Source organism: Labeo rohita, chromosome 21 (genome assembly GCF_022985175.1).
Source record: "Labeo rohita strain BAU-BD-2019 chromosome 21, IGBB_LRoh.1.0, whole genome shotgun sequence".
NCBI lineage: Eukaryota > Metazoa > Chordata > Actinopteri > Cypriniformes > Cyprinidae > Labeo > Labeo rohita.
The window spans coordinates 2550856-2578363 of NC_066889.1; the positions used below are offsets into that span (position 1 = coordinate 2550856).

The following is a 27508-nucleotide window of genomic DNA, read 5'->3' on the forward strand; positions in this document are numbered from 1 at the left end:
AAATATTGCCAATATTGCCTTCAGTTTTAATCCATTCCTCACACAATGTTATTGTATGGCTTTACAGAACTCAGGCTGCAGCACACACACAAGCCATATGGACTATTTTTTTATAATACTTTCATGCTGCTTGTGGGGAGCTGCATCTGTACACCATGAGCATTATTCATTCGTGTTCCACAGAAGAAAGTCAGAAGGGCTTGGAATGACAACATTTATCCATTAAAATGACTATAAGTAACTGTTTTCGCTTTTCTGTTCTCTGTCATTATGTTGAAAGATGATCTGTTAGCATTCAAATTATTTACAGAAGGTTCTTAGTACAACAAAGTAGAGTTATGTGTTACACGTCTTTAAAACCCACACATATATATCATTCATAAGAAACTAGAAAAACAAACATTTCTCATTTTATACAGAATTTACAAAAGCCTCACCACTTAAAGAAAAGCCAAAAAATAGAAGCATATCTACTTTACTATTCTGGTTTCATTCTGTATGCAAATATGCAAACGCAGTCAGGATCGCTTGGCCAAAACATTTTACATAATGTGCAGATAGAGTTATCTAGAAATGTCTGCGCTATTAAACCAAATGTTTTCAGGTAGCTAGCTTTTATGACAAAACATGCTAAATGGTGGTATGAGAAAACTGTCTGTAGAAGTTTCTTCTGAGAATGCAATGCTTATTTGCGACAGAAAATTATGCCATTAGGTGCCAAATCACATTCAAATACAACATGCATATAGCATAAGTTTGCTCAGAGCCAATCAAATGCAGTTTTTCTATTGCAGTCTCCTTTTCTTCACTTTATGGCAAAGATAAAGTTGGATTTGGTGATGGAAGCTAGATCACTGAAAAAAGAAGACACACGTCTTGGCTTCTTAGCCAAAGAATAAACACGCCGTCCCAAACTTTCTGAATAAATGAATAGCATTTCCATTTTCCACATGGCTCGAGACATTCTTCGCGGCCTTCTTGAGCACCTCAGTTCACCACAGCTTTCAGAAAAATAAATCGCTGGTGTGCCACTGGAATTTAGGTGAACAGATGTTCTTCTGGAACATGTTGTTTTGTCTATTCTGTTATCTAACACTTCAAAACTTTCTTCTTAAAGCAACACCAGAACTGCTCTGAACGAATGTTAGGAAGGCTGTCTAACCTAGGAATAAGTGCTGCTCGATTTCGGTACGAGGGTTAACTGCAGGTTAACAAACTACAGAATGCGAGTCCAGGGTAAGGTTGAGCAGGGAATGAAAAAGAAATTTCAGTTTGTTATTCTCGTTTCCATTTCGCCAAGCTGAATCCTCAAGGAAAACCTGTGTGTGTGTTTGGGTTTACGAGTGCGGCGCGCTTAGACCAGTTCCACTTTGGAGTTGGGATACACGGCCACCACGTCGTATCCCTCAGGAGGCTGCACACGGGCCTTGGCGTGGGTCTCGCAATACAGATTCTCATCGATGAAGAAATATCCTCTCTGCTTTAGATTCAGCCTACAGTCGTCACACACGAAGCAGTCGGGATGATAGAGCTTGTCTCTGGCCTTCACGATGGTTCCCCTGTAATAAGATACAGTTAGAAGACAGTTTTTAAATGTCATTTTTTCAAACCTAACTTTTCTGGGATTTTATTGTCAATGGCAAATAATAGTTTCCAAACAAACAGATCGTTTAAAGAAACACTTTTAAGGAGTTAATATTCGTGTCATAATGCGCCGACAGACAAGATAGAGCAGGTTACTTCTGTATCGTTTGAGCTACCGAGCAAACATACTGAATTAGAAAACTCATGAAGCTGTAGATGTGACGACAACGTTCTAAAGTATAATTTTTCAAAATGTGCAGGATGTTAAAATTGTTTTGAAGTCATAACATAATATTCTGTGATGAAAAAGAAAGAAAGAAACATTTTGCATGCTCTTGACAAAAACTGAAAAAAACACAAACAAAAAAAAAAACGTTTTTAAGTCAATTTATAAAAAAATATCTGATTTATTACTGCCAAATTGATTTTAAAAATTTGAATCAAACATCCATATAAAAGTAAAAAAAACATTATAAAGACCACACTTAATATATTTTCCTTAGACGCAAGAAATATATTTATATTATATCTGACTTAAAACATTTTTGACATAAGAATTTATAATTCTTAACAATATAAAAAGTTATATCGTTAATAATATTTTTGTCCTTTTACAACATATTTCACCATAAATAAAAGCTAAATCAGCTATGATAACTCCAATAGACTAAAATACTCTAAAAGTAGTTTTCAACTAAGATAATGAAAAAAAATGTTTTATTTAATTAAGTTTAATTTTAGTTTACTTAGTATAAAGACAACTTCAAATTACCTTAATGTTTATTGTGATTTGTTTTTTAATAAATACATCTTATTTTTTTTAACAAAGAAATGTTACTTTTAGACAAACTGAACAAAAATAGTTTAAACCAGAAAACCGTGACTTTAAATTAGACCAATATAATAAATGACACGGTCGTTTAGCTTTCTTTAGTGTTTGTGCATCTGCACAATGTTTGACTCTATTTTTATGGATAGACTCATTAAAAAGGCTTGTATGATAATATGGCAGACAGAAACAATTTCTAAAGCAGGATTAGCCAGATGATGTTTGATCAGTAGCAGAGTAAATGGTAAATTCCTGGCTAATCTGAACCAACCTAGATGTAAAACAGAAACAGAAATCTACTGCTCTGGACAAATGACTCCGCTCTCCTGCACATTATGAACAAATATTCATGCAGTAACATTAATGGAACATTTGTTCAGAGTTACCTGTCTTTAATGATGTTTTCAAAACATCAGCACAAAAACATTTACACATTGTTCATGGAATGTTTCTGAAATGTTTTTGTTAAATGTTCGTCTAACATTTTTTAAATGTTACTACTTGTTTTAGAATGTTTAGAGAACATTTAAAAGTAACATTCCCAAAATGTTGCAACATTTAAGAAACTGAAAGAACATTCAGATATGATGTTTTCATAACTGAAAGCAAAACATATTTTTGTTAGCTGGGAATCCACTTCCTATTCTTAATCTCAGGGAACATTCCCATATTTGGAGGCTATAATATCTGTCAACAGCATTTACAATGGACACATTGTTTCACTCTTCTGTGGAACTTCCTTATCATATGACCTCACTGTTTACTCAGTTTTAGTGGAAACGGTGGGAAAGTGCCAACAGCAGTAAAGTGTCTTACAGTAATATCTGTAACACCTGTGCGGTGGGAGGAACACATGCTGCTGCAGGTCGGCTTCATTAACAATTACACACTCAATGAACATTAAAATCACTCACTGACAGCAAGTTAAGGCTCGTAGGCTCATGCTTAAATATATGGAAATAAACATATTGGCTTCCAAAGTCATTTGTTACATGTATTCAATACCATCTAATGGCTTTCTTAATGTTCATTTGTTGGCTTCTCTCTGCAAATATTGCTTTGTATTTAAACTAATTTATAAGAAGCACAACATCACACTTACACAATGCCATTTCCACAGCGTGTGCACTGCGGCAGCTTCTGTAAGCCGGGGATGGGTGTCAGAGGAGCCGTTATGGGGCTGCCCAGCTTTGGCACGGGGGATTTGACAGGGGAACGCAAGCCCCTGACTCCCTGTCTGTCCACCGGTGAGATCCCTGAAAGGAAAATAAAGAATATTATATGTTTTTATACCATAAGTAATCCTAAGGAATAAGTTTGTTCTTGAAGTGTTTTCTGTTTTTTTTAAGTGGGCTTTGTAACCTTGCAGATCTTTATTCTCAAAAAGCAACATTACACACTAACAAAGGTTGAAAAAGTCGAAAATAGGACCCCTTTAAGGATATCGCATTTTCAATTGTTTCAAAATTTTGAACAAAATTTAAATGATTTGAATTTGAATGATTCAAACACTCAAACTCTCAAACACTCAAACTTCATTTCCTCCTAATAAGGCATGCATAAGCTTTAAGAAAATATGAAATGTGTTTAATATTTCTTTTTCATAAGCAATCCAGTAAAACACTGATGATACAAACAACAGAGCAAATGCAAATGCTATGGTCAACATCTATGGACGGATCTTATGGGCAGTTCAGCTGCAATTTGACTAAGCAGTCATGGGTATTTTGATGGTTGTTTGAATTGATATCAGTGGTGAAACAGCTTAATGATTTAACAGTCTGTCAGCTAATCTTCACCATGTTGGCCATTAAACAATCTCCTTTTGAGTTTACACTGGAAAAATAGCTGTGAGAAGTCATTGGCAATTTTGCAACAGGTTGGTTTGACTATATGCCACTTCTCATTTCTTCTGTATCCGCAAACCGTGGTTGACTGTCACACAACTTTGGGGCTGTAATACCATTGGTTATCAGGTCACAAGTTAACTGTTATGCTTTCTTGGTTGTACAATTTGTTACAAAGCCAGTGGGATATTTGAATGAGACTAATTTCATTGAAATTCTGATGCAGAAATGCAGAACATGTAGAAATACAGTGTAATTCACATAGAATAAACAGTAAAAATATTACATTGTCAATAATTTTTTGTTATTTTATCGGTATAAAAATAGCCCATTCATCTGTTTGATACGATATCTGTTTTCATATTATTTTAATTCATTATCATAATCATAAACACTGGTTTGCTGCGCAGATAGTTTTACCATTTCCTGCTCTTTGTTATTCTCCTATTTATTTACCTACAGCGGATAATGATTTAGCTCACACATTCATAAACTACACTACTAGTCAGAAGTTTTTAAAAAGATTTAATTTTTTTTTCTCACCAAGCCTGCACTTATTTGATCCAAAGTACAGCAAAAACAGTAAAATGTTAAAATATTTTTTACTATTTAAAATAACTGTTTTCTCTTTGAATATATTTTAAAATGTCCTGTGACTTCAATGCTGAATTTTAGCATCATTACTCCAGTCACATGATTCTTCAGAAATCATTCTAATATTCTGATTAGCTGCTCAAAAAACATTTATTATTATGTTGACAACAGCAGAATAATTTTTTTTCAGGTTTCTTTGATGAATAGAAAGTTCAGAAGAACAGCATTTATCCGGAAAACAATTTTTTTGTAACATTATAAACTTTATCATCACTTTTGATCAATTTAAAGCATCCTTGCTAAATAAAAGTAATATTTTTTTATTAATTTCTTTTCCAAAAAAAAAAAAAAGCTCCAAGCTTTTGAATGGTGGAGTGCATAATGTTATAAAAGCTTTTTATGTCAGATAAATGCTGATCTTTGGATATTTCTGTTCATCAAAGAATCCTGAAAAAAAAAGATGTACTCGACCGTTTTAAATATTGATGATAATAATAACTGGAGTAATGATGCTGAAAATTTAGCTTTGATCACAGAAATAAATTACATTTACAATATATTCAAATAGAAAACAGTTCTTTTAAATAGTAAAACTATTTCAAAATTTGACAGTTTGTGCTGTACTTTGGATCAAATAAATGCAGGCTTGGTAAGCAGAAGAGACTTCTTTAAAAACGTTAACAATCTTACTGTTCAAAAACTTTTGACTGGTATTGTAGCTTACTTCCGTTTTGCAAAATAAGGTGCATTACTGGACTACCAAAGTTAGTTGTTCTCCTACACTTCTCCACTTTGTCTCTGCACTGCATGTAATAAATTTAATTGTTGGGGGTAACGCATTACAAGTGAGTTACATAATCAGATCACTTTTTTTCAAGTAACTAACAAAGTAGTGCATTACTTAATGTATACAAGAAAATATCCAAGTTACTTTTTCAAATACGTAATTGCAGTTTGTTTTTTTCATTTATTGTCTGACAGCTGTTGTGTTGCCACGCTGAGAGAAATCAGAAGTAAAGAGGTGTTGTGCGCGCTAAACATTCATGCATTCATGCGTTCATCTCACTTGCACAAAAACAGATTAAGTGTTTCTCAAAATTAATAAACACAGTGAAATGCAAAAACAAAGATGCAATCCTAGCCCAACATGAGAAAAAGTAATGCAAAAGATACGCAAAGTAATGTAACACATTACTTTCCATAAAAAAACCCATGCAATCAGTGAATTTTTTTATGGTGTAACGCAATATTGTAATGCATTACTTTGAAAATAAAAATGATCATTTCTGGGTGAACTATTGTTTTAAAAAGTGAGAAACAACTTAAATGTGTGCTCAGCAGCTGTCCCTGGAACAAGAGATGGCCGGAAATGAATGTCCTTCACACTTCAGTCCCAAGTCTGATACTATTCTCCATGCAGACGTAGCTGAAAATTGCGGGTGTGTGTTAGCTTCAGGGCACGGCTGGGGCCGAGCCATATGGCCAAGTCTGGAGCGCAGCTGCCAAGGCCTCCTCCTACCTTCTCCATTTCAAACCAAGCCTAAAATCAGGGCTGGCGTAGCATGAGCTCAGTGGAGAAAACCACCCTGCTCCTGGATGAGGAAACATCCGGGGAAAAAACTGACAGACAAATGTTACAATGGTGCCCGCCTCCGTCATCTGACTATTGCTGTGCCAAAGTGAGATCATTAAACTCTGCCTTATTCCCTAGGACTGCTGGGACAGGTTACAACTCCAAACTTGTCAACGAATACCACTAATTACACACTTAAACACTTGATCTCTGAGCCCTGTGGCTCCATGGGACTTTAATTCAGCGTGAAAGAGATGGCAAAGTGCAAGTATAGCGCGGTCTAGAAGCCTCTCTATGGGATATGGCTTAGACAAAACACATTTCTGGGCTTATATGACATAAAGCAGAGCCTTTCGGTAGGCTTTTTGGCCTGCAAGAGTCTACAGAGTGATCTGGCTCAAAAATTTTTGAACATTTCCAAACAGTGTAGCGTTTCCTGTAACAAATACCAATGTATTATTATTTCCCTTTTAATGTTAGATTCGCTGCACAGAACTAATTTGGATAAATTTCTAATTTCATTAATTATTTTTGATGTATAATTAGTCGTTTTTTTAAGACACTGTGTCAAGTTAAAAGAATTTAAGCTTTTACATGAAGCGCCGCTCATCAATGTTAGTTCCAAAACAGTGGACCAAACAGAAAACTCCGGAGTCTGGAGGCAGGGCAAGCTTTTGTTTACAATAGCAAGCTGGCATTCTGTGCTGTGTTTTTTAAACCATTCTTAAGCACAACTTGATTGCAAACTGCAGCTTGTCGAGATACAAGCGACTTAAAACCAACCTCAATAGGACATTTTGTTGGATGTTTCATTTCTGTTTTGACCACATCTCAATGGTCCACACATAAATGCACATTACACATTAAGAGCCATATTTACTAAACAAAGCAAATTAGCATTAGGATGCAATCCCATAAAAGCGCAGATGTACCGACAATGCTCAATATAACACAGATGCCGCCAGATCATTTCCATAATGTGCAAGTAATCAACTAACAACACAGACTCAAAATGGGTAAACACATGCTTTCTTGGGGAGTTAAATAATGGTGCAAGTACTAGTAAATGAACCACCGCAAATCACCTTGCATGCATTTAAATACTCTCCTCCCCTAAATGTTGTGTCTCAAAGGGAAACTCCTACAAATGCACATACAAAAACCCCCAAATATTGCTAATGTAGATTTTAATGTCAAAATAGGTCTTGCACTGGTGCAAACTGCTATTAAATCTGGTTCTAACTGGTTGTTAATCTGCTACGTTGGACAACATTTTTACTTTTGGACAAACTGCAAGGACTATTTACAATAAAGAGCAGATATATTGTGTGTAACATTGCAAGTATACAAGCGACTCATCATTCAGTCAATTTTAGATTTCATTTGAGTGACTCATGAACGGCCCAAACTTTAGAGTGACACAGCAGCAAATAATGAAAAATCTAATTTTGTTTGGTCTTTTAAATTAACAGGCTTCAGTTTACTATTATCAGTCCAAAAATGAAAAAACAAAAGCCAAATGTGACCATGGATCACAAAACCAGTCATAAGGGTCATTTTTTCTAAATTGAGATTTATAAATCATATGAAAGCTGAATAAATAAGCTTTCCGTTGATGTATGGTTTGTTAGGATATGACAATATTTGGTCGAAATACAACTATTTAAAAATCAGGAATCTGAGGGTGCAAAAAAATCAAAATATTGAGAAAATTGCCTTTAAAGTTCTTCAAGTAATGTTCTTAACAATGTATATGACTAATCAAAAATTAAGTTTTCATACATTTACAGTAGGAATTTAACAAAATATCTTTATGGAACATGATCTTTACTTAATTTCCTAATGATTTTTGCCATAAAAGAAAAATCAATAATTTTGACCCATACAATGTATTTTTGGCTATTGCTACAAATAAACCCCAGCGACTTAAGACTGGTTTTGTGGTCCAGGGTCACAAATAAGCTGCAACAACTTGGATGCAAAATTTGTGTATTTCTAATATCAAAATTTTTTTCACAGGAATTAAATGAGGATTAAATATTTATAGAATAATTCTGACACTGTTTACCCTCATGTTCTTCTAAACCTGTATGACATTCTTTCTGTTTATTAATGTTTAAATATTTGGAAAAAGCAAATATGACTTTTTTCATGTAAAAAGTAGATAGACAAAATAGAATATAGAATTTAGTTTTAAAGGTACTAATAAAACGGATAAAATTATTTAAAAAAAAAAACAAAACAACTTATGATATTACACTTTTAAATCGCATACAACGAAAAAAGACTATATAGGACATTACCGGAAATTACCGATTTCAACATACATTTTGAGAGAGATATAAAAAGACAAACTAACCTCCATCCTCAGCTTCCAGAATTCCCTGCAGGTATTTAAAGGAGCCAGATTGTTTGGGAGCTGACACCGGTTCCTCATAGTCCTGCAGCATCCTGTAGACGTCTGACTGTGTGTCGAAACCGTTGCGGTTGCCTGATGAATTCACTGGTAGTTCAGGGCTGAAACTGAGAGGAAAACACATCCAGATCTCTTTCTCATCCAGAAACATCTGCTATTGCCATATGTTTTTATACTGAGCTAAACACTTTGTCAGTGCATCAAGTTATTTATAAAAGCCAAAGGAAATAAAGCCAATGTCATTGGCTTAAAATCCAATCTCAACACTTTTGTTAAAGTTTAAACACAGCAAAGCTGCATACTGTATTAAACTTGCAATTGTTAAAGTCGGAAATCATATTTGAAGTGAACTGGGTTTGAGGAGTTAATTCTGGCATGAGGAAATAATTCAGGTATCACTTTCCACCTGTTAGGACTTACGTAATATTCCTTTAAAAGTCATTTTAACGTTAATGTTAATGCATGAAATGATGTGCTTTAATTTAAAAATAACAGCACAATCAATTAAATACCCTATTATTGACAGATTTAATGAATTTTAGTTCATCCTAACTAATACAATTACAGAAATCAATAGATAACAATAGATTGAACTTTGTGACATTGAGCAAACAATTCAGTTAATGAATGCACTTTAAGTGCTTGATCTTGGGCAGAGCATATTTCTGAAATTCATATTCATTCTACATGTTTACCAAGAATTTCCCTAATAATAAAGAATGAGTAGGTGTGTGTTTTAGGTTGTATGCATTAAGATCTTTGAGGGTACTGAGGCAGATACTCTGCAGGATTTTCCTGTTGGAAGTTTCCATAAGAGTGATCAGTGTTATGACAACTACTACCTTAAGTACAGGAGGAATTATTAAACAGTGGATTTATCATCTTCAGAGTAAACAGTGGGTTTTTTACAAGCAGCCAAATGCTTCTCGATCACACACAAATTCTCTAGTGCTTCAGAAAACACTTGGGTGTTTTGCAAATATCGGTGCAGCAGATGTTCCCTGACGACTCTCTATCCAGTTCAAACATGAACTCATTTTTACATAACAATAGGCATGAAGAGCTATAATATCTTCCAGTCTGAAGTGTTTATTGTTGTGTAGCGCTCTGAGTGAAGACAGGACCTGCACTGTAAATTTCCAACATGGGAAAGATGCTCAAAATTGCTTCCTTGATAAATCACTGTGTTTCTCACAGCCTTGTGAGGATCATAAATATCCGTTTTTGGCTGTTGCGAGAGCAGTGCGGTTTGTGTTGGCTAGAAGTTAACAGTGTACAGTTAATGCGAAATCAGAACTGACCTAATTTACCTTGCGTGCCTCGTCTAAGTGTTATTTCAAAGAAAAAAATACGGTCAAATATCTGTAAAACCTGTGCACACCTGTGGGGGGGGAGCCCAGGCTGAGGCCTGCCATCTGCTTCGGTAGGGCTCCGTTTCCGTTATTGTGCGAATATAGGCCGGCTGGATTGTTGTATGTGGGTCTGGAGTTGCCATTGTTGTAGGCCACACCGCCTGTGATGGGACTCTTGGGGGACGGACTCTTGGGAGTGGGACTGTAGCCACTGGTGATTGGTCGGAAGGTCTATGAAAAAAAAAGTGATTTGAATTTCAAAATTCCAGCACAAATTATCCACTGTTTTATTAACCCTTGTGCGTCAATAAAAAAAAGTTATACACAGGTCTTTAGTGGACAAAAATGTCCATGTCAAAAAATGGTCATCAAAATTTTAAGCTACGGATCAAAGACTTAAGTTTCGACTTAAGTGATTTCAAAGAAGTTTATTAAAATGCGTTATGAACTCTGTTGAACTCTAAACTTGCTAGAAAATCAAAGCCATACATCTAAACAAGTCGTGTTCCAAATTTGAGGTTGATATCTCAAAAAATGAGCTTCCAGTAAGATTTTGTTTGGGCGAAGTACCACATTTTCCTCAATAGATGCCAGCAAAACTCCACTGGTGCACACAGTGGTTGGATTTGTGACTTGCAGTAGTTTTTTTTCTCTCAAATATTACAAGAACACACATGCACACACATTTTTTTAATGACACTCATACAAACCACATTCTGACATCCATACCAACACACACACACACACAATTATAGCTGCATTATTTATCCAATTGGCTCTACAATATACAGAAGCAGAAACCAGCCTGCATCATTTTACAAAAAAAATTGCATAATTTTACAGTTAAATGGCACCGTGGTTAAAAATAGCAGTTTTAATGGGTTTCAATGGGGACATTTTTGTTCTTAAGGTTCTGAGAGGAACTATTTTTTGTACTCAGTGCAAAATAGGTTTATTAAAGAAAATGTGGTGAAATAGTAAAATTCCAATAAAAATACACATATGTGCCAAAATTTATGCAGCTGGCAATAACACAGGCAAAATAATAATTAAAAAAAAAACTGAAAATGACAAAAAAAAAAAAAAACGTCCAAAAGGTCGCATAAGGGTTAAAAGTTAATCCTGATAAAATGTTAAGGATGCACCCAAAGAGCTGGTTGAAAATCTATGAAAATATGATGATGATTCAAGTCAGTTGAGATGTTTAACAATATTTCAATTTCACAAAAAAAGAAATGTGCAAAACTTTGTCTGGGAACTAATAAAAGACAGAAAAATTTGTCTTAAATTTCATTTTGTTTAAAAATTGTGAGAAAATCGTATTGTGAAACCACTATCGTGAATTGTATCGCATTGTGAGTTGACTGAATTGTCACATCCCTAATGATTTGTGATGACTGTACGATTCCAGCATAATCCATGACTGGAAGGGTAAAAACAGCCTTTGACAGATTTACAGACCCGACATACACCCAGTAAACAGCTTACTTACAAATATGCAAATATTTACTGTTGCACACAAATTCTCATCATACATATTCGCCTTAGATCAACTCAACGCTTGAGTACAAGTTATAGCAGCCATTCTATGACATCAGCAGACAACTATGGAAATCTATTTGTGTTATCCTTCGCAGATGGAGTGGAGATGCTTGATGAGTTTGTCTGAAGTAGTGTATTAGAAGACTAATTCTGAGAAAAGAAGAAAGTTTATCCAATCTGAATGACTGCCCATTTTTAAAACTATGCATGCTGGAAATACCAGGACAATTAATCTGTCAAGTTCTAACAAGGATTAATATATTCTAGCAAAAATTAGTCTACATTTTGCAACTGTGCTGCTATTTTTTTTTTAAGCCCATATGCAAATGTAATATATGCACATATATTTCCATATATGAAATGCATGTCATATCTCATATGAACAAAATATAGTAGAATAGGAAGAAATGTAATAAATTAAGATGTATCTCTAGCCTATACAAATATGTATGTTTAAGATATCTGTAATAAATTTTAAGACATGCACATGATATGTATATGCCATGCACATGTGCATCCATCCTAAAACCTGTAAATACATGTGAAGTTCTTCAAAAGACAGACACATATTTATATATTGCAAAAACAAAAACATACAGATTTTATATTTAATGCAATTAAATATATGCAATATATTTGAAGCATGAATAATTGACCATAAAAAAGGAACTGCGAAACTGATAGCAGCAATGTTTTGTACTATATACTAGTTTTAATATATATATATATATATATATATTAAAACTAGTATATAGTATCTATATACTATACTACATAATCTATATTTAGATTTTGGGAGAGATTTTTTTTTTTTAAAAACAATTATTCCAAACATTTGACTGGTAGTACGCCATTTTTAAAAATGAGGTATCTGTAGCTTGTCGTACTAGTTACTAGTTATGGTGCAGCTCCATCACTGGACCATCATTAACACACAGATAATTCAAAAGCATTGGGAATCAAGAGCTGAATCAAGAAAATTAATCTGGAATCAATTCTTTGTGGTCAATTCCAGTAAAAATAACAGTATCTGAGTTTGGAATGATACAAAGGTGAATAAATAATAACAGAATTCTCATTTTTTGGTGAATAAACATTCACAAGAGTCAAACTGTGCATGACTCCACAGCAGGGGGGCAGAAAGATTTGTCTGCAAACCACATTTTCATCTCTTTCAGGAAGAGGTTCTGTTTTCTGTTGACAATGAAAAAGATCTCACATCCCTCTGTATTACGGTACAAAATGTTCCAAGGGCAACAAGTCAGTATGAAGATTGCATTTCTCATTTTTAGTGGACAGAAGCCAGCTGTTCTCTCTGTCGCTCTTTTAAGCAATGTGCGAGAATATCTCTCTGCAGTAATATGAATGATTTAATAGGGTCATATGCATCTTATCATGTTATTTGTTCCCTTGAGGGCCACTTATAATGTTAAAAACAGATTTTTTTGCCACTGTATCTTCGTAAATACCCTCATTGTATAGGAAATACGATAGTGCATGAATTGCTGTTTTGGTTCCAACATCCCGGTCCAGCTTCTGTGCAAAAATGCATGGCAGGTTCACAAAACAATCCATTGAAAACCCACTGAAAAAAAACAGCATATGCTGGTTAGGTATGTTTTGAATCATGACAGCTGGTTTGAGCTGGTTTAGCTGGTCAGGCGCTGGTCCTGCTCACGGCCAGCTCATAACCAGTTTATAACCAGCTAAGGACCAGCTTAAACCAGCTGCCATTCTTCAAAACATACCATATAGGGAATGTGGCGCTCGAACGTAAAGATCAGACTGATCAGGGATAAAAAATAAACACGCAGGCCAAATCAACAAATTTTAGTTTCTTTAATGTCCACAAAAAGAAAATTGGTCTTATTTCTTTTTTTGTATTGAGGAGGATGCCGTCATAGTACATCAAGCTCTTTTATCTTAGAAGACCATAAAAAATGGTTTCAGAAAACTTGCTCAACTGAAAATATTATGAAAATATATGTTGTCTACAACAACAACAACAACAACATTTAAAGGTTCTGTTGCTTTCACAATAGACGCTGAATTAATGTTATTTTTGCATTTGACAATTTTGATCTTTGTTAAGTTTCATACCTTCAGAAAAAATGTCAGAGCATACAGAAACTTATTTGGGATACAGATATGAGTAACATGAGGGATGAGGTAAGATCCTGACACTGGTGGAACGCCAGAAATTCATAAATCAAATTCTGCTCCATTAGCAATATGATAGGGCTGTGTCCAACCCATTTTATCATGGAACTCATGATAAAAGGAAAAAAGAAGAAGAAGAAAAAAAAAAAATCGGGACAAATTATTTTAAATATAGACTACATGCTGTAAACAGTGAATTTCAATGAAACATATTTTTGAAATTGAAAGTATATTTAGTTTCATATTTAGTTATATACCAAAATATGTTTCAAAGAAAAAAACATTCAATCTCACAATACATTTAGGCTAAATGCAAACAATGAAATGAGACTGTGTTACATGTTCACAACTTACAGACAACAAAAAAAGATTTTCTTCAATTGTGACATAAGTGAATACATTATCTTGGATTGAAATACATAGTGAGCAAAAATATATTTTTAAATGCTTTTAAAAATATATTTATATTTTTTAGAAAATAAATGACCAAAAATTGCCAAAAGATAATGCTAGAAAATATATTTATGTATAGTTTTAACAAATATGGAATTTAAAAAATATATATATTTTAGTAAATATATAGAGGTCAAAATATAATTCTTTAATGCTTTTAAAAATATATTTATATTTTTAAAATTTAGAACTAATTATATTGGTAAAACATTTAATATATTTTGGCATACACTCTTAAAAATAATGGTTCCAAAAGGGTGTTTTTCATTCCCCAAACAACTTTTCAGTGAACAGTTCCTAAGAGAGCCATTTTGAAGAACATTTCTTTATACACTGCCTTTCAAAAGTTTGGAATCAGTTTTTTTCTTTTTTTAAGTCTCTTCTGCTCATCTAGGTTGCATTTATTTGATTAAAATACAGAAACAAATTAAAATAGAATTGTGAAATATTATTACTACTTAAAATAATGGTTTTCTATTTTAATATACTTTCAAATATAATTTACTCATGTGATCAAAGCTGAATTTTCAGCATCATTACTGCAGTCTTCAGTGTCACATGAACCTTCAGAAATCATTCTAATATGCTGATTTATTATCAGTGTCGTAAAAGTTGTGCTGTTTAATATTTTTTAAAACCTGTGATACTTTTGTGAACCATTTTTGGTTCCCCAAACAACCCTTCAGTGAACAGTCCCTAAAAGAACCATTCTGAAGAACATTTCTTAAGATCTAAAGATCTAAAATCTAAAGAACCTTTTCTGCATTTGAAAGGTTCCATGGATGTTCAAGGTTCTTCATAGAACCATTGATGCCAATACAGAACCTTTATTTTTAAGAGTGTAAATATATGGCACCTTTGAAAATCTTAGAAAAGCACGAAGGCAATTTAATAGAAAACCTCACAAAAGAAGTTTGAATTTACAGACTGTGGTCTTAAAATGGGCAGGATTGGTTAGACCTGAATATGCAGATCATTTATCATCATAAAAACACTTGTAATTTTATAACTGCATTGTTTGTTTTACAGTATTTGGTCAATGATTCTGCCACAAGCTGATTTACACTGAAGTGAACAGAAACATTATGGTCATCTACAGCATATTAAAATGCAAAAATCTGAAAGCAATTACAATGCAGACTAATGCAGATTGTTCTTTAAGTGGGAAGGAAACACAGAGACTGAAAACCTCTAGGAACATAAATTGAAGTAGACCAACAAACAGACTGCTAGTCCTGCTATAGATAATGTTTACAGCCCTGTTGAGGACGCAGCATCCAGAGAAAGTTCTATAGAGAAAACGTTGGCAGGAATCATCTTGTTGCTAAAACACAGTCGTCCAGGACCTCTGTGTCGATGCGTGCTCCTTTACTTCACATGTCTGCCACAAAAGGGTGTAACTGCAATAAAAATGGCAGATTTACTAGTCTACACATCTGGTGTGTAGCTTATAAAAGTGCCAGTTTTGTAGTCTAACATTGAAAACCATTCATTTGTACTTCTGTACCTTTTTAACCATAAATTTTCACTATATAAGCTTACATTTTTGTTATTTAATAAATCTGGATAAGGCTTTTGTCTCATTAAATTGATTTATTTAAGCTATTCTGCAGTGAATTGAATGTAGAGGAGCACTGAAATAGCAGCCGTCGAAACAAACTCTTCTTTTACAGGCCATGTTTATCACGACTTCAGAGGAAATATTACATGACAACCTAGTCAGACAACTAGTTTAAAAACAGTGTGGCTCTTCGGATCTAACCAACCTCACCAGTGCTGTCAGCCCATGAAACTAATTTATTTTAAAAATGATTTATACTTTTTACTTTTACTTTAATGCAATTTAAATTACAGCAATGCAGTACAGTAATGCAATGCAGTACAGAATCTTCAGAAAATAATGCATTCAATAGACAAGGCACAGTGTCCTAACAAGAGGCGATGCAAAAAAAAAAAAAAAAAATGCAAATTTTTTTCTTTTTTTTGCAAGATTCAAACAGACAGCTCTGACTTTCCTAAAGCAAACTTTGCAGGGTAAAGCTAGTTTCCCCATAATAGTCAGTGAGGGCCCACCAGAAACACAGAAATGCAGGGAAATATTTATGAGGAGTGTTTGTGTCTGCTCATAAATCCTCACCATCATCAAGTTTCACTGACCTGTTTTATAATGCTATCCCAGCATGCCCTTTGGTTCTGGGTGAGCCAAAACATTCAGAACCATTCAAAGTGCCCTGCTACTGCTAGAAATGAACTGAATCAATTTAAACAGACTCCAAACCTGCTTTTATTAATTAAGGCTTGCTGTAAGGAAATGACCCCTGATTTATGGAGGTTGATATCGACCTAAACACTGAACACTGGAGATGAAGTCGAAGGGAGGATCTGATGGAAACCATATGGCTGCTGTTGACAGACTAAAAAAAAAAAAAAACACTCCTATCAGCCCTATAACATCACCACCTTAACAACACAAAATACTGAGCAAACAACTAAAGATGCGTTCAAAAATTATGCAATTTAAGACTAAAATAGGTTACAGTGCACAAAATGCATCAAACACTGAAAGATATTTGAGATATATTTAGTTTATATACACTACCAGTTAAAAGTTTTTGAAGATTTTTAATGTTTTTTAAAGAAGTCTCTTCTGCTCACCAAGCCTGCATTTATTTGATCCAAAATACAAAGCAGTAATATTGTGAAATATTTTTACTATTTAAAAAATAACTATTTTTACTATTTTAACAATATCTGAATACATTTTAAAATGTAATTTATTCCTGTGATCAAAGCTGAATTTTCAGCATTATTTTAATTATTCTAATATGCTGATTTGTTATTAAAAAAACATTTATTATTATTTTTATTATTATCATCAATATTTAAAACAGTTGAGTAAATTTTTTTATGATTCTTTGATCAATAGAAAGATCCAAAGATCAGCATTCACTGGAATAATGATGCTAAAAATTCAGCTTTGAAATCACAGGAATAAATTACATTTTACAATATATTCAGATAGAAAACATTTATTTTAAATAGTAAAAATATTTCTCAGTTTTTCTGTTTTTGTTGTAATTTGGATCAAATAAATGCAGGCTTGGTGAGCAGAAAAGACTTCTTTAAAAAAACATAAAAAATTTTACTGTTCAAAAACTTTTGACTGATGGTGTATTCAGATATATATAGTTTTAATGTGAATGTATTGTAAATCATTATTTATTTCTGTTATCAAAGCTGATTTTTCAGCATTATTACTCTTCATCATTAGACTTCTATATCACATGATCCTACAGAAATCATTAATTTTATTAATTTTAATATCATTTTAATATTATCAAATATTAATTATGCTTAATTATGCTTCTTGTTATGATCAATGATGAAAACAGTTGTTGCTGCTTAATATTTTCGTGGAAACCATGATACATTATTATCATTTAAGAATTTATGGTAAGTTTGTTTCCATAGTAAGTAAAAAGAAAGAAATTAATATTTTTATTCAGTAAAGCAAAAAAAAAAGAAAAACATAATGTTACTAAATGAGGTCAGTTTTAAACAAATGCTGTTTGTTTGAAATGTATATTAAAAAAATACTGAAAATGTATCAGTTTCCATAAAAATAATAATAATAATAATAATAATAATAATAATAATAATAATAAGTTATATTTATAGGTCGCAAATACTGTATTCATCACTGATGATATTAAGAACTGTAATTAATAACTGAGCAACAATAATAACTGATAATAATTGAACACTAAATCAACATATAGTATTAGGATGATCAAACTATAATAATATTTCACAATATTTTAGTTGTTTTTACTGGATTTTTAATCAAATAAATGCAAAATTGGTGAGTAGAAGAGACTTCTTTTAAACATTAAAAAAATCTTTATTCCAGTTTATTCCAAACTGATTTAAAGTGTAATCAATAATATTTTTTATAATGATTACTCATGTAACTGAAGAAGTATAAATAAAAAAGATAAACACCAAGAATTAAACCGACTTTTGAGTCAAAATAATAATTATGTTAACATTTAATAAAAATTAGGGCTATAAAAGAGGGCCTTAAAAGCCCGGCGGATCTTGAGTAATGGGCAATTTTGTTCCATTCATAAAAGAAATTCTGTCTCAAATTACAACTCTGAGGTAACAAGAATTCTGAGCAATGAAACAATACCTCAGTTATGCTCTGACCTACACAGTCTGGGTTAAAATACAGCCTCTGAAAAATTCTTTGGCTCTACCACACGCTTGGCGGCGTCGACTTCCATTGGAAATGACGTGACTTGTTCTATCGCTATTCTTACAGACTTTCAACATTCATACTTTCCAGTGGCCATGGCAAAAGCCACAATGACTTACATCTCAGCATGAGGCACACATCTGCTCGGGAAATCACTGAAATGCACTTTATAGACGTTATGACATACAGCCACCAAATGTGAATGTGATTTTACTGAAGATTTGTGCAATGCCCAACCGATTCCAGTGTCAGGGCCAAAAGCAATTTCAGACCATCTGTGTCATTTGCCACAAAGTATCTGACAAATGCTATTTTTCATGACATGTCTGAGTAGAAAGAAAACTTAAGCATCATGTTGAAAATATATTTTAGGTTGGATGAATTGAAAAGCAGTCTTGTAGGATAGTTGACCCAAAAATGAAACTCATGTTGTTCCAAGCCTGTGAGAGTTTCGTTCTTCTGTTGAACACAAAAGATGATATTTTGAAGAATGCTGGCAACCAAACAATTACTGGTCACTGACCTTCACAATATGGAAAGAAATACAATGGAAGTCAGTGGCTACTAGTGACTGATTGGTTACCAGAATTCTTTAAAACATCTTCTTTTGTGTTTGGCAGAGTTAAAGATGATAGAATTTTAATTTTTGGGTCAACTACCTCTTTAATTTCCAGCAAAACGTAACTTTTGTTTTCCAGAATATCAACCAAACAGCACCTCCTCATTTAGCACCTTTAGACTACTGTGATAGAGTGAACAAATATAAAAAATGATACCAAAATGTAAATATAATGCTTTCACTGTCTATGTAATACATTTTATAATGTGACCTCCTTTAATTAATTCTTGAATTAGCCTGGTTGCATGAAAGTCCTTAAGTAATTTGATTTCTTTAACAGCATTAGAATAAACTTCTTAACTTTTACCCTTACCTAAGTGTTTATACTAAGTGTTTCACTGTAGTTTCTGGCAACATACAGCAATAGGCACCATGGTTGATATAGTTACTACATCTCACAATAAACAGAACATAAGGAAATGCAAACCTAAACATTTCATTAAATAAACAAGAGTGGGGAAATAGCTATATTTCTGCCGTTCCGAAAGCGCCACCTGCTGGTAAAGAACGAATTTGCATTTTCAATAAGGTTGGCTGCTATTTTTGTCTAGAACAATGTGAAAATCAGCCCACTGTTTTTACATGCAGACTTGTAAATATGAACAGGTGGATCAACAAAATAATGCATTATAAAAATCTAAACAATTAAGACAGTAAAATATGTTTATATTATTTACTTAATTTAATAATTGATAATAATTGTTTAAATTAATATAATGACACGACTCATCCATTTTCTTAATTTATTTAAAACGTTTTGTTTTTGTGAAAACCTGTAAGTCATGCTTTTTACAGTCATTTTACAGTTTAATATGTTACCACAGACATTGCCTTACTGTGCTCACATGGTATTAATTTTATTTGTGCAGGTCTTAAAAAGTCTCACTTTTGAGCTTAAAAATCCTGCAGAAAAATCCTGCAGAGTTTAGGATGACTTAAGGGAGCTGTTTCGGGTTCATTCAATTTATTAAGGCAAAATGATTACTAAGGCCTTTGTAGCAACACTTAAGGGAACACTTAGATAATTAAGGGGAATACTTAATGACAGCCTTATGGTTTCTTAAATTAACACTGACGTTTTTTCTGGCAACCCAAGTTTCACTAAGAGTACCTTTAACCATATAACTAAGGGATTTCTTAACTTAAGGGCTTTCATGCAACTGTGCCCTGATCTTTCTATTATCATATTTATTAAGGGAGTGACATTATAACATTGTGACCATATAGTTTAGCAGAGGTCAAATATGTATACTTGTCCATATATGTATATAAATATTTACAAATACACACTACATATATATACATATACATACATATACATACATATACATACATATATATATCTATCTATATATATATATATATATATATATATATATATATATATACATACATACATACATACATACATACACACACACACACACACACACATACATATCTATACCCATATCAAAGGAGCCAAATAAACATGCATTAATTTCAATGGACACACCTTGTAAATGCATCTGATCTGGATCACTCACATTTCGGTTGTCATACTGACAAAAATGTGTTCACTTCACTGACATAAGCGTTATGCATGAAAGTATCTTGTGTCACATTATTAGTCAGTTTTCATAAAAGAATTGTTGCTACTTGCCTTTTCAATGCTATGGAAGCAAGTTTCCCTCACAGCATAAAAATGGACTTTTTATCTAACAATTCACAAATAAAAATGTAAAGACAAAAATATGAAAGTAGATATGACCTCAGAATTATTATTTTCGCAATTCTGTTTTCTGTTTCCATCACCAAAATGAAAAAGGTTTTTGCAATGTTTCATTTCACAATTCTAACTTATTTAACAATTCTAACTCACAATTCTGAGTTTATAAAAAGAAAAAAAACAGAATTGTGACACAAACTCAAAATTGCAAGAAAAAAGTCTGAACTGTAAGCAAAGTAGTTTCTTTTTTTTATCCTGTGGCAGAAACAAGCTTCCATACAAAACAGATCAGAAGGCAAAAAATATCTGACTTCAGCTCATCCTCAAATTTTGAAGGCGGCTTTTGTAATGTTATTCTCTTTTTTAAAGATTTAAAGACTCAATTCAGCTTTGTGTAGTTGTTTATATTCCTATGAATGGTCAAAACAGCAGCTGGTCGTCAAAGAAACAGTCATCTGTTGATCACAACATGCTCACATGTGAAGCTAAATGAATTTTGCCGGTCAGAGAAGCATCAGCTAAATGCCTTGAATTAAAATGTAATTTAAGCTGAGAGTGTTTGAAAGCATCTCATTATAAATTAGATTTACGCCTTTATACCTGTGACTCAGACTCCAGTGTGCTGGTGTACGGGCTTGTCTTGTTTTCTTCAATTCCAGTTGGAGACCAAACCTTTCCAGATCTACAAAACAAAACCATAAAACCAGTGAAGTGAGTGAAGCCATACAGTAGCTGCATGCTTGATAACATTATTGACTGACATCAGTGATCAATATGTTTGCTTGTCATGAAAATCTGAACGTTAAGTGGTACAACTAAAGAGATATTGAGCATCTTTTAACCAAATGCATGAACAAAGACGGTGGTTTTCCTCTGCCCCCTCTCCACTTACACCTACATGCATGCAGCCATACACAGATCTGAGCAACAAAGAAAGCTCTGTGGTCCCTCCCTCCCATAATGGAAACTTCATCACTGAAGCATGAATGCACCCCCTTCTGAGTTGGCTTGGATGTGGCAGGGTGAGGCAATGACTTAGAAATGAATGTCAAAGTGACTTAGGGTCATCTGGATGTGACTGATTAAAGCATGCTTTCCATATGAAAGACACTTTTAAATAGTCGTAGAACATTTTATTTTTGTTTTATTTTAATGTGTCAGCCAGGAGAGATATTGTTGTACAGGGCTGGGCAGTTTGGCCAAAAATCTGCATCACTGTTTGTTTTAAGATTTTGATGGTTTCACGGTTCATCATGTTTTTTTACTGACTGTGCCTTTATACAAATCAGAATGCATGAAACAGTTGCAGAACCACTGCATTTTAATCACAATCCAAACAAACATGCTACATGTGGCATGAACAGTTTTCGATGTAAATTAGATTATATAACTGCAAAATTTGAAGCAAAAACAGAATGGTCTGACCTTAGCATTATGCAATTATGCAACATAAAACATTAGAACGAAACAAATACAGCAGACGGGCTGAATGAGATGCAAATTCACTCTCTGACAGCAGGTGGCGCTTATGGAACAGCTGTTTATTATCCCAGTTATTTAACCAAGATTAATGGAGTAAGTTTTACAAGAAAAAATTACTTCAGTTTTTACACATCAAAAAACTGAAACTTGGAAGGATGGTAATCGTTCACTACCTCTAAACCGTCAGTCGCAGACTCAAGTGTCTTATACAGTCATGGCCAAAAATATCGGCACCCTTGCAATTCTGTCATAAAATGCAACACTTCTCTCAGAAAATTGTTCCAATTGCAAATGTTTTGGTATTTACGTGCTTATTGTTTTTGTTTGCACTGCAACAACACAAAAAAAAACAGAGAAGAAAAGTCAAACTTGATCAAATTTCACAGAACACACAAAATTATTGGCACCTTGTAAAAACTGTAAGAAATAATTGCTTTTCAAGCATGTGATGCTCCTGTAATTTGCATTTAGACACACATGTGGCAAATAACCGGTGTGGGCAATATAGTAATCACACTTGCAACCAGTTAAAATGGAGAAAAGTTTACTCAACCTTTGTGTCACACTGAGCACGGAAAAAAGAAAGAAGTGTAGAAGTCTGTGGATTTGAGAGAAAAAATTGTGGAAAAACATGGACAATCTCAATGCTACAAGTCCATTTGCAGAGATCTTAATGTTCCTGTGTCCACTGTGCGCAATAAAATCAAGAGGTTTACAGCCCACGGCACTGTAGCTAACCTCCCTGGATGTGGACGGAAGAGCAATGAAAAATTACAACAAAGGAATGAATGGTGGATAAAGAACCCCGATTATTTTCCAAACAAAATCAAGCTGATCTGCAGACACAGGGTACAACAGTATCAGCATTATCCGTCGAAAAGGGACGCTATGGTAGGAGACCCAGGAGGACACCACTGCTAACACAAAGACATAAAAAAATCAAGAATGGAGTTTGCCAAAACTTATGTGACAAATCCACAATCCTTCTGGGAGAACGTACTATGGACAGATGAGACAAAAGTAAAGCTTTTTGGTAAAGAACATCATGGCACCGTTTACAGAAAAAGAAATAAGGCCTTCAACGAAAACAACACAGTCCCTACAGTCAAACATGGTGGAGGTTCAAAGATGTTTTGGAGTTGCTTTGCTGCTTCTGGCACTGGATGCCTTGACTGTGTGAACGGTATCATTAAATCTGATGATTACCAAAGAATTTTGGGGCACAACGTGGCCAGTGTCAGAAAGCTGCGTCTCCATCAGAGGTCATGCAGGCAAGCAGGACAATGACCCAAAACACACTTCAAAAAGCACTCAGAAATGGTTACAGAAAGGGCCGGAGAGTTTTGAAATGGCCAGCAATCTGAATCCCATAGAAAATAGAAACTTATTTGCAGAAGAAGAATGGTCCAAAATTCAAGTAGAGAGGTGTAAGAAACTCATTCATGGTTACGGGGAGCGATTGATTTCAGTTATTTTTTCCAAAAGGGGTGCTACCAAATATTAAGTTAAGGGTGCCAATAATTTTGTCCACTGCATTTTTTGGGTTCTGTGTGGAATTGGATCAGATTTTACTTTTCTTCTCTGTTTTTTTTTGTGTTGCTCCAATGCAAAACAAAAAAATAAACATGCGAGTACCAAAACATTTGCAACTGCAACAATTTTCTGAGAGAAGGGTTGCATTTTCTGACAGAATTGCAAGAGTGCCGATATTTTTGGCCATAACCATATCATTGAAATCCATGGCTCAAGCCGGACAAAAGCAGAACCAGTCCTAGGTTTTTATCCTGATTGGAACCAAACCAGTGCAGGAAGATTCTCTGGAGAGTGAATATTAATAATTATCAAAAAAAGTTAAACTTTCGACTTTCCGTCGCAAAAAGATGCCCAAACGTGCAAAAGGGACAGATACGCCTTCACTAAAATAGCTATAACTTTTCAACGGAATGAGATATCTGGGCAAAACTCACAACGTTGTATGTAAGAGCTAAATCTGAGGTCACTGAGTTGTGGAGCTTGGCCACCTGGTGGCGCTATAAGAGGGAAAAAACATAAAAATGGCCATAACTACGTAACCATTTGTCCTATCAACATGAAAATCCGTACACACGGTCATGGTCCAATGGCTATAAGGATATTTGCGTATCTCAAAAAACATGTCCGCCATAAGCTGATGAACTTTGAACACCTATTAGACAAGCTTAACAGTCAATTCTTAACAGAAACTCAGCTGGCCTGTTTGACTCCTGGCCCTAAAGGTCTGTGAGAAATTTGAAAGAAATCGACCACTGGAGGGCGATATCACATATTTCAAGGGGCTAAATGATTGTATATTGCAAGGTTTTTCACACATACACACAATATTCGTATCAAACGATATATCTCCTCATTCCAAATAACTTTGCCTCAAGAACCACTGCTGTTCATTGAGAAAATGTAAAAAAAAAAAAAATAAAAAAAATAAAAATAAACTACTTTTGCGTACTAGTCTTAGGTTTTTTAGATCAATCTTGAAAAAAACACTGCAGTACAATTCTCTGGACTCTCTAGGTCAATAATTATCAAACAAAATGTTGAAATTTACCTTTGTGAAGCTATAATGAGGTAACTATCCAAAAATGCCCAAAAGCCTATTAAGCCTAAAGGAAAGCTCAAAACCTCATGAAACCTAGTGAGCACATGCGGCAGGTGATTCTAAACAAGCATGCAAAATTTTAGGCAGACTGGATCACAGCTGGCACTATAACAGTCATAAACTTAAAAAACCATCATATTTATATTGCAAATTTGCCAAACATGCTGTTTAAATCATTGATTTAGGTGGTTATAGGCTTGTTAAATAATGTGTAATATCTGTTTTCATATGCCTTACAGCGCTTGAACCCTGGTAATCACTGCTTGATGCTATATTTTAAAATTGTAATTTCTTCAATATTATTAGTGAGCAATTTCTGGGTGAAAATGGTTTCTCAACGGTTTTCTTCAGTGTAGGTAAAAGGCCTGCTACATTTGGAAATGCTACAAAATTCACACGGGACACATGGGAAATTAACAGTCACAGTCTTAGTACATCAACAACGTAAAGTATTGTGTGTTGGGGAATGAAAGGAAAATGAGAGAGGCAGATGCAGTGGGTAGAAATGACGCACACAATGTAACATTTTGTTTCCACTCTTTCTCCATTATAATCTGTCAAGCAATTTTGAATTCAGAATGTGGCACATAATTATGCATTGGGAGAAATCTGTCTTCTATCAGCACAACTATGAGACACGCAAATGGAGACTGACCTCCTCATGGGGACAAATGGGATTTTTCTCAATGTGATCTCATGAGTATTTGTATGAATTTTTCTTAAAGGGGTCATCGGATGCTAAGTTCACTTTTACATGCTGTTTGAACATTAATGTGTGTTAGCAGTGTATGTACAAATCTACCCTATAATGATAAAAATCCATGCAGTGGTTTTTAATTAATCTGTAAAAATAATATCCCCTTTTTCAAACTGAGCAATTCTCAGATGCCTGTCGGTGTGCCGTCACACCCACAGAGGCCGCTCCCATGATAGTTGATTGACATGAGCGTTTGAGCTAAGATCAGTTGTAACCTCCATGTTTTGATGCCGGAGCAGGGATGTAAGTTAGATGAGAATTGAGTGATTGAGGTGTTGTGTTGCTGGATGTAATAATGAATGTAGTGGTCGTCATTTACTCCCGACATCTGTGCTGCTGAAGATGCAGTGGATTACATTTGTTTGTGAAGGGAATGCGCCTCCCGATCTACATATATCCGTCTATGTTCGCGTGAATCATTCATGATCCAGCTTCACTTACAGCAGAAGTGAGTATAAGGGTTTTCATGAATTTTTGCGATCACCTTTCCTATTAATGTGCAAGTCAGCAAGTTTAGCGGCTAAATGCGGCTAAAGTAAACAGGCTCGTCACTCCACAGAGAGAAGAGAGGGGCGGGGCGAGCAGAGCTCATTTGCATTTAAAGCAGCCTCGACCAGAATGGGATGATTTTTGCAGAGCTGATTTTGGCAATGTGAAAAGGGTGTTGTTTTACACTACCATTGAGAATTTTTAACCAAAGTATATTAGAGACTTTTCATTAAGACCCTAAAGAATCATATCAACTCGTGAAAAATGGGCATCCGATGACCCCTTTAAAGCGTGGTTCTACCACACGTACATTTACTAACATTTGTATAGACAATAAATTGATTGACGCAATCAAAAATGTACATTTTTGACATATAAAACACCTTCATAGAAATAAACGTTTATAAATCCAAATGAATCGGTTGATTCTATTGTATTCATGTTTTCATTTGCATTTGTTTAACACATTTGAATCATTTCGTTAATTTGAAATTACGGCAAATCGGCAAAACAGAATGAAATATCTATAAAGGATTGCGTAATGTTAAACCAGACTCCACTTCAAAACTCTAAAATGAGTAACACTGACGTAATTATTTAACCATTACTTTTTACACATTGCCATTTGGACTACTTTGATACCGCTTTCTGACATTTTAGCAATAAATAAATTGTGGTGATTATACCCATCTGTCTGCATTTGAATTTATATTGTATATATTCTTTTGGGTTTGGTTTAGAGGTAAGAGTGAGATTAGCAGCTCAAAAGTATTATAAACTGAAAAAGAAAAGAAAAAAATTAGGTCAACTCATTAGCTCATATTATAAGTGGGTGTATCAGCTCTGTTGCTAAAATAAAATGCTCCTGTCTCTATCATTTTTTCCCCTCTGGTTGGAATTCCTTGAATGAGCAACTGAGTTGCAGGAGAGTAGGGTTTGCTTTGGCTTTGCTGCTTTGTTTCATTTCCATTTTCAGGAAGGTGACTAATGCACAGATGTTTCCAGAAAACACAGCGATGAACTCAAATAGAGTTTCCAATGTGTCATGTCATTTTTCATAAGAAAAATGCAGTATGATCAGTGAACATTTGTGCCACAGTAATACAAAACAGACGCTTATTTACATTCGTATTATCTATTTGTATCCAAGCATTGCTAAATCATTTCAAGTTGTTTGGGGCTCATTCATTAAAACAGGAATGAAATTATACTT

At 34.1% G+C, this 27508-nt stretch overlaps 1 protein-coding gene across 1 annotated transcript in view; it reads right to left on the reverse strand.

Annotated features, from left to right (window-relative positions):
- Positions 1-244: 244 nt before the first annotated feature.
- The window catches only part of pdlim4 (PDZ and LIM domain 4), a 44773-nt gene continuing 17509 nt past the window's right edge, over positions 245-27508 (reverse strand). The window contains exons 3-7 of the mRNA XM_051093004.1: positions 21536-21617; positions 10215-10426; positions 8787-8950; positions 3516-3669; positions 245-1559 (exon numbers count right to left, since the gene is read on the reverse strand). Coding sequence (XP_050948961.1) covers positions 1355-1559; positions 3516-3669; positions 8787-8950; positions 10215-10426; positions 21536-21617 — 817 coding nt within the window. The 3' untranslated portion in view covers positions 245-1354. The remainder of the gene's footprint in view (positions 1560-3515; positions 3670-8786; positions 8951-10214; positions 10427-21535; positions 21618-27508) is intronic.